The following is a 9519-nucleotide window of genomic DNA, read 5'->3' on the forward strand; positions in this document are numbered from 1 at the left end:
ACCAATTCTAAAAAAAAAGGTTGACTTATAAAAAAAGGTTTTCTCTAACAAATTTTCCTATTTTAAAATATGGAGGGAGTAGCATTTGGAGAAAATACAAGTTTATGTTCATGATAAACAAAAAAGTGTTTATCTGGTGGCATTTCTATACAAAAATCAACAACTTTTATTACTTGCGGGTCTCATTAATGTTGATTTATTTACGAAAATGAGATGCTAACTAGGATATTTGGTGATTTACCTACAGAAATGGCACTAAATTGGCACTAAATTAACGATTTTTATTAATCATGAGTCCCTTTAGCATTTGGGGCCTAGGAAAAGCATAAACCCGACGAAGTTAGCCCAGAAACCAAAAACCCCTGAGTCTAAAATCAAACTGGTTTTCTCCATTATCAAATATGACCCAAACCAACTCCGCCTCCACAGCAGCAGCAGCGGCGTCGGAGCCATCAGCGGCGGTGGAGAGCTATGTAATGGTGCACAACATTGCTAAGCGCCACAACGTCGGCACATTAGCCCGTAGCGCCACCGCATTCGGCGTATCAGAACTAATTCTTGTTGGCCGCCGTGACTTTAATTCCTTCGGCAACCATGGCTCCGTCTCTCACATCGGCATACGCCATTTTCACTCTCTCTTGGAGGCTCGCAACTTTCTCAAGGTTTGAACCTCCTTTTAGTAGAAAAATGGCATCTTCAATTTCATATTAGTAATGGGAATAAATTTTTGATTTGTTGGGGTTGCTGGGGTTTTGATTTTCAGGAAAGAAATTGTGATATATGTGGTGTAGAGATTACAAATGATGCTAAGCCTGTTAATCAACATCCTTTTACCAGGAGCACTGCATTTTTACTTGGCAATGAGGTTTGTTACTTTATTAACTTTTTTTTGTTGATCTAATTCAAGTGTAGCTAGCAATTTGGGGAAACTGCTTTTTGTGTTAGTTCACATAAATTTCTCGCAGGAGTAATATGACAAATTGATCGAATCGAGTCATGTTTAGGCTTGTATCGTGTGGTATCCTTGGCTGCTGGTTATACTATTTATATGTAGCTGACAAAACTTATCATAGGACTAATATGACAATTTGATCAATTCGGTTCATGTTTGGGCTGGTATCGTGTTTGTGTCGTGTAGTGTCTTAGACTACCGGTTCTACTATTTTTGTGGTGTTGACAAAACATTTCATAGGACTAATACTACAACTTAATCAATTCGGTTCATGTTTGGGCTGTGGTATCTTAGACTGTCAGTTCTACTCTTTTTGTGCTGTTCACAAAACTTGCTCATGCTTCCTGTCCATCCTGAACATAATCACTTCTGAAATGCTTTGAAGCATCAAGCTTGGTTTGATTTACTGAATGAAGAATTAGCTGCTCTTGAAATTAATTGAACATGGGAAATTACTAATAAACATTATGACAGTTCAGCCTTATCAAGGGGTTACTTTGGGTGTGGGGTTACCATACACGGCCACCTTATATGAAAAGAACAAACTTAGTATTACAAAAAAAATGAAGCCATATTCAATGTTATAAGAATACGATAAAGAAACTGAAGTATGTGTTCTTTGTATTTGAATGATGTGATCTTTTCATTATGATCTTATGTTTTTTTGTGAATTTAGAAGGGAGAACAGACGTATTTGCATCTTAATTTATAGGTATTTTCTTTATTTTAAATTATACTCCCTCCGTGTTTTAATAGGCGTTACACTTACCAAATGCGGCCGTGTTTAAATAAGTGTTACACTTGTCTTTTTGGCAAAAAACTACATTTTAATATTATATCTCTCTCTACTCATGGTCCCCATCTAACCCACTACTACTTTTTTTATTATTTCTTTCCTCTCACATTCTTTACTTTTCAATAAACTATTAACCTCACTATCTTTCTTTTATAATTTCTTAATGCTCCAACTACCTCACATATCTCTTATTTTATTTAAGTCAATTAAATTGACTAAAACTATGTGTCGGTCAAAGTGTAATACTTATTAAAACACGGAGGGATTAAGTTAATTTATACTTTGTGCTTACAAATTTTTCTTGCTTTTTTCATCCGTTAATGTTTTGAGTTCTCGGTCTTCAACCATGGCTTCTTGAGTTAATTTAAATTTGATTTTTCCTTTTTTTATTTTGGAGATATTTGCTCTTAATTAGCTTAAATTAGGAGTTATTATTAATATATTATAAGGTTTTGAGATTTTGTGATAAGTAAGGTTTTGTTATTTGGTTGATATTGCAATAAAATTTACAAAGGGAGGAATGGCGAATTATGAAAAAGTGGGATAAATTTCTTGTGGTTATGGAGTAATAATTTCTGATCTTGTGGTTAATTGTTTCTATATATGTTTTTGTTTTAGCCCCTAAATTCTTTTAGGGCTCATAAACTATTGTTTTAGTCTTAATGTAGGGTATAGACTATAGAGTCCCTCATATTTTAGATTTTGGGAGTATTCGTTTGAGACGGGTGCAACCAGGTGCATAATCCAAATTTTGGCACTTTGGATAAGAATTATTAGTGACAATTTTACGATATCATTCAATCAAAAGCTGCTTTATCATGGAGTTAAGTTTTTGATTGAAAGTTCAGAGTTGGTAAAATTATGTTTTGTTGGTTGTCACAATGCTGAGATGATAAAATAAATGTTTGGTTTTGTTTGGAATATGAATGAATAAGTACTCTGAAATAGGGTACAAGCTTTTAATTTTTTAACAAAGTAGTGATCCTACATGTGAAGCTTGTGGAGAAATGTGTACACCTCACAACTTCAAGCTTATGAGTTTGCTTTGTACATCTTATAAAGATTTTGGATAATTAGATGTATTGAGTCAATGTACAATAATCTAAGTTGTTGTGTATGGTTCACTTGGCCTGATTTAAGCTTTATTCTCCTTTGCTAACTTATCTTTGTTAAACTTAGCTTATTTTATTTGAGTCTTTGCTTAACTTGGCTTCTTTTTTTGTCGAATATTTCCATCGTTTCACAATAGTTGCATCAATTTGAACATGTGTGTTTGCCAATACATTACTTTGACTTCAAATATCTTTTATTATATTTCATTTAAAAAACATAAAAAAAAAGTATATCTTAATGCTATATATTGAGATTAATACTAACAATTAAAATGATGATATCTATTGATATATATTAATAATTAAATGTGGTCGAAGTTTATATGAGAATAATGTATAAAGTCAATATGATGCTTGTGAAACAAAAGATGTATAACCTATTTTTTGTTTAATATATATATATTGAACTTACATATGGTTAATTTAACTTGTTTTTGCTGAAGTTAACTTATTTTTACTTAATTAAATATATATTTTTGCTGAAAAAAAAACCTTATTTTTGCTGATATATATTTGAATTTGTTGACAAGAATAATCAAATCCAGTCAATCCACCCCATTAGCTAACAAAATGGGAGGTAATAGAAGCTGTATATTGAGGTTATATTCCTTCTCACGGAGATATTTGATACTAAACCAATGTTGTTTGGTAGAAACTTTACCTTTTGGTATAAGGTTCCAGATTTCAAAGCCTCTGTGATCTGTGAAGACAAACTAATGCAGTAAAATGATGGGATTTTGGTTTGAGAGCTCAACATCCATCAAAGTTGTGATTAACTCTAAAATTTAAACCCTAGTGATTATGATGAAAGACTTGATGTGCACAAATAGAATGAGGCATAACTCTTAAGATAGGTTGACCATCTATTGGAAATTTGTGATGAACCAACAATGAAAGACAAACTACAGACTCAGAAAAAGGAGGGGACAGCTATGCATTAGGAGACAAATGTGATTAACATTCCACTAGGAGAGGAGGCAACGTGAATTAGCAGACCTGAGATACTGCAATATAATGGGGCCAAAATACATTAATGTTAGGTTGTATTATGCTTGCTGGGATTGTTAGTATAAATAGTAGAGTAGAATGTCATAGAAGGCATTTGGTGAGTTAAGAAAAGAGAGAGACTAGTAGTCTCAAGCTACCTTGTGAGATTAATAGCCTAAAGCTATTACTTGTAACCGTTGGTTGTGTTATTAATCAAATCATTCTCAAGCTTTCACTTAAATTAATCTGTTCTAAAATATTAAAATCAGAATTACTAATCTACAACAAAATTAATCCTTTTTTTTTTTTATATTGAGTTTTGAGATCAACGAGTTCTTTGGTAATTTTTCTGGATGTAGGACAGGAATGCTAATGCTTGAAATTTTTGGTGTATATGTGATACGATAGACCTATTTTCTGAAATTAAATTTGGAACTTTTGTCAAGAAAGCCTTTTCAATATATAGTAATTATTTGCAATTATATTGCTTGTTTATGTTTTAAAACTTTAAATTAAAGAGGACTTTAGGACGAGAGGTTGATGCTTGAATTGTTGATAAAAGTATTTGTAACCATATTTAAACCAGTTTTCTGAAATTGAAATATGACCTATAAATTCAAGAATGCCTTTCTAATGCACAGTAATTATTTGCTATTATATTGCTTGTTTTCTATTTTAAAAGTTTATATGGGGAGCGTACTTTAAAACAAGAGGTGTATTTTTTTTATTCTTACATCTTTATCCTTTTGCTTGAATTTATGTACCAACTTGCATAATAGCCAATAACTGTAGATCCTGTTGTTCCATCCTATTATATTAGAGGGTAAGTTATTTATGTAGTACAATAAAAGAATTGGCAAAATTGTATCACATAGTTAATTATTATCCATTTTATGTTGTTTATCAATCAAGGGAGAACAAGACACTTACAACTGTTATGAATAATGAAATATATGGCCAATCTGTAATGTAATGGATCGAGCAAGCCCCCAGATCAAGTACACATACTGTAGAAGTAGAGGGAAGAGTAACAAGGGGAATGCACCAGTGCACAACTGTGTATGATTTCATAAGTAGGGAGTGGTGGTAATAAAGGGGTTGGATTTTCTTATGTCATTAGGTAAACATAATTTGAAATCAAAATTTACGAACCATTCATGAAACCGCAGTCAAGCCAATAGTTAATGGTTCCAATTTATCGTGTTTATCATGAATTTTGAATGAAAGTCCGTAATTTTTGGTCTGAATCAAATCAAAACAAAAAAAAAGAAAGATTTTGCTTTTAGTAAGTAGTGGAAGGTCAACAAAGGAAAAGAGATTCAAAATGCAATTCCAATAAATAAAAAAACGAAGTGCAGTAATCTACCCCCAAAAGGGACTATTTAAGTATCGTCTACCCACATGTGTTAGTATCTCTTAGCCTGTGGAGAATCTATCCTTCTTTTTTGTCTCCCTCAAAACACTGGTAAGCCATGCTTTCTGTATTTCCAATTTGTTGCTGTAATTCAAGCCTTTTTAAGCTTGATGATGCAGATCTAAATAGACCCAAAAGAAGTTAACAAAGATAAGGGGGAGTATAAACAACTACTGAAGCGGCTGCACATAAACAATCCATGAAAGCTTCCAAATCTTAAAATAACTAAATTTATACTCCGTGGTAATTTTGCTACCATTACAGTATTAATATCAGGTCCGCTCGCATGTATTTGTATAGTTGCATGGACAATTTAGAATTTTAAACTGATACAGTGCTTAATGTCTCTGGAAATTTCATCATCTGAAAGACATATTGCCTAGAAATGTAAGTGATTCCTATTGTGTTGCATGCAGTAATCAGAGGCTTTTAGATATATAGATCTCTATGGCTAGAGTTCTCGTGTATTTTTTATTTCCATTTCCCTTTACTGAAGAGATATCTGTTTTCTTCAAATTTATTGGCGAACATTTTCATTAAACCTGAGGTAATCTTCATGTACACTGGTGAGTAAAGGATTGAATAATCTTGGGTACCATTACTACTAATTGCTAATTTTCTTGTAGGGAACAGGCCTTTCAGCCAAGGAATGCGAGATATGTGACTTCTTTGTGTATATTCCCCAATATGGAGGTGGGACTGCTTCATTAAACGTTACTATAGCAGCTTCTATAGTCCTTCATCACTTTGGAGGTATGTACTGGATATTCATCTTAAATCACAGAACAGTCGCTCTGACTTAATTATATCTACATAAATAATGCTTTGGGTTAGCAATCCATACTAATGTGTCCTGTGTCCTTCTTAGTGTATTTGGGGAAGAGAAGGTGGGTGGGGGGATTAGTTATTACATTTAGTCAAAACAATTCATGCTTCTGTAGATCTGTAAAATAAAGGCTTTTTTTTTTTAGCTAATGAACTTTAGCATATTTATCCTGTTTATGAATCCTGACATGTTTGCTGGAGTACAATAGCTTATGTGGACACATTTGCGGAACTACAGCTTATATCTGACATCTGCTTCCTTCCAGTCTGGGCAGGATTTACTGAGAGGATCCGTGATGGAAACAAATTTGTTGTTGCTGAAAGGCCTACGCGACAATCAAGGCGTAGCTTGTGTACAGAATCAGATGATGCTATTGTAGAGGAGCGTCGTCTGCGGAAGGAAAATGCTGCTAGTGGTTTCTTTGGTGAACTTGATGATACTGACACAGGCACCAACCTTTTGTTTGACAAATTAGAGGATAGTAAAGGAGATTTTACTATTTGATGAAATCTGCATAAGCAGTTACTTATAGCTCCTTGAAATATATCCTAGATGGCATCGACTCTTACAGCCACGGAGAGACTTCAAAACTTTTCAATGATGACTTTTTAGTTGATGTCACTGAGGTGAAATCTTGATTATATATGATGAATTCTGAGCCATCAGTGAGCTCAATAGTTCATACATTAGCCATATGGAAGTCTTGCGACTGAATTGTTGTGTAACCCCTAGGTGTGTATTTCCCCTTTTTTGTAAGAAAGTTCTTCGGGGTTGTGTTCGAAATGGGCTGGAGGAGGGTTTTTGGGTAACAAAGACTCGTGTGATTACTTTAATATATTTATTTTGGTTTGATTACTTTAATATATTTATTTTGGTTTGTTTTCTGATTTATCTAATACAAGATGTAAAGTAAATGGATAGAAGCTTTTTTTTTATTGAGGAGTTAATCATCTTTGCTCTTTAGTGCATTTCCTCTGCATAACAACATGCTCTTTGATGAAACTTTGATATCCACAATTATGAGAAAGTGTATGATCTATGGAATCTGACTGATTTATACTAGTCCAACTATTGGGAGATAGTCCTCTATATAATGTTTGAATGAGTTGGTCTGTACGGATTCCATGGTGTGTACGTTCACGTTGATACTTCTTAAACAGTTATACTTGTTGATACTTCTTAAACAGTTATACTTCTCCAAAGCTTCGTGCGATGACTCGATTTTTGTTGGAAGTTTAGGATCTTTGATCTAGCATTGGTTGTTCTTTGATGAGAAAAATGGTGAAGGAATGCGGGTGTCACCTCAATTTCTAGCCATTTCAAGGCATCTCCTATAAGAAAAGATGAGAAAAGCTTTTAGAGGATGTAATCTCAAGTGTCCTCATTGCTCTTGTTAGTTTCGTAATATTTCTCAAAATCCTTCAAATGATCAAGTGGATTCCTCATCTTGCCACCACTATATTGACGTCTCTTTATGGAGTCCATTTTGAGCCACTTTTGCTTAGACAGGTAGAAAGTGCCTTGCACTCTCTCAATGGCCTTATTTGAGCCATTTCAACTTCATTGGCAAAGTTGTTCACAAAACACCATAATGAGGAGTCTTCATTCTTTGTCGCTAGAGGAAGGAGGTGTATAGGGATGGCAGTGGGTCGGGTCAAATGAGAGACCCGCTCGGCCCATCCCCACCCCACTGGGGCAAGGATGGAGGGAGGTTTGGTTGCGGGTAATAGGTATAAAAAGTGTACCCGTCACAGGTGATGGGCGGGTTGTGGGCATGGATTTTAGAGTAGATTCGCCCCATTCTCGCCTCAACCCTCCCCATATCTACCTTATACTAATCCAATATAGGTTTAAACAAACTTTGAAGAGTCTAGAACTATGGAATCTAGATACTATAGAAAATAAAATAAACAATTAATGACATTAACATCATATGAATTCCGCTAAGAGGATGGAAAAAGAGATTTGACATAAATGATAATTAAAGTATTGTGATACAATATGGCATTATGGCAGCGGGTTTAGGGTGGGTATTGATATCCAAGTGGGTGGTGGGGCGGAGATGGATAATAGCTTGCTCCCGACAGAGCGAGTATGGATGTGGGTATTGTACCCACCATGAGTGGTGGGGGCGGGGATGAGTATAAAATTTTCAGGCGGGTAGGGTCGTCCCTGGGGCGGTGCATAAGGTGTTGCTGCCTCGGGCCCCAAGGAGTGGAGGCCCAATTTCTTAGCAACTTGAGCTATTTGGAAGGGAAAAGAAAAACTAATTGTACTGAAGATTCACAAAGTTTCACAATACCCAAACTCCAAAATTAACGTCTATTCCAGTAATCCTCTTCCTTTGATTATTTTCCAAAAAATATTTTTGACAAGGCTATTTAACTCTCCATCCAAAATTTAGGAAAATTTCAGCTCTAATCTCTTCTCAACCGGACTACATTTTATAATTTTTTTTGTTTTCCGAATTCCCATCCTTAACATATTCAATTTTCTAAATAAAACACTCTAATTTAACTTACTTCAAAAGACTTTTTGTCTTAGTTGATTTTCTATAGAATTTGATCCCTCTCTCTCTCCATGTCTTCTACATCTAAACAAAATTTCTTCAATTTTCTAATTTATCTCACCTTTTATTTTGGTTTAAGTGGTATTGCTTTCACCAAACATTGGAAAGATGTAATGTCTTTATTTATTTAAACTTTATAAATGTGTATTGTAATTTGTAAACAATAAATAAAAATTTAATTGAAAAGGTTTTTTTGTTTGTTTTTTTTTCCTTAGATTTATTAATTGAATTTTCTTTTCTTGTCTAATGTAAATCAATAATATATGATGATAAATAATTAATTCATTTATACAATTTGATGTTTTTTTTTTCCTTTTCTGTGTGCTATAGATAATTTCGTAAACTGAAGGTTATTATATTCTTTAGGGCCCCAATTTGTCATCTTGCCGATAGGCCTCCAAAAGGCTAAGAACGGGGCTGTAGGCGAGGATGGGTGTGGAGGATTGGAGGCACTATCCTCCGCATCCGACCCGCTCCATTGCCATCCCTAGAGGTGTAGGAGCACCTTCCACTACTCTAGTTGGTTTATGCACAAAGTTTTGGAGTGTGGTGCTTCTTTTTCTTGCCTCTTTCCTAAGTTATAGCTAATATTAACAATCTAAGCAAATAGTTCATCTAATAAGTAACCTAAGTTTAATTGGATTCGCTTAGTTATGAACTCTTTGCTCTCATATTCGCTTAATTTGAATTGGGATTGGAATTAAGCAAATATGAGAGTAACCAAAATAATTAAGAACTTGGAATTGAGATGTATGTAATTGGATTCTAGATCAATTAAGAGAATACGAGAGTAAAGGAAATGCAAACCAAACTCAAGCACATCTTATATATGCATCTCATTGACATCTAGACTAGACTAAAGG

General features: G+C 34.2%; 1 protein-coding gene across 1 annotated transcript; it reads left to right on the top strand.

Annotated features, from left to right (window-relative positions):
- The first annotated feature begins 294 nt into the window (after window positions 1-294).
- On the top strand, window positions 295-7041 carry LOC110728720 (uncharacterized tRNA/rRNA methyltransferase YsgA). The gene is made up of 4 exons (XM_021908364.1): window positions 295-662; window positions 764-865; window positions 5888-6014; window positions 6353-7041. Exons 1-4 carry the CDS (start codon window positions 402-404, stop codon window positions 6589-6591), a joined length of 729 nt encoding a protein of 242 aa, XP_021764056.1. The 5' UTR covers window positions 295-401; the 3' UTR covers window positions 6592-7041.
- The last annotated feature ends 2478 nt before the right edge of the window (window positions 7042-9519 follow it).

Source organism: Chenopodium quinoa, unplaced genomic scaffold (assembly GCF_001683475.1).
Source record: "Chenopodium quinoa cultivar QQ74 unplaced genomic scaffold, ASM168347v1, whole genome shotgun sequence".
NCBI lineage: Eukaryota > Viridiplantae > Streptophyta > Magnoliopsida > Caryophyllales > Amaranthaceae > Chenopodium > Chenopodium quinoa.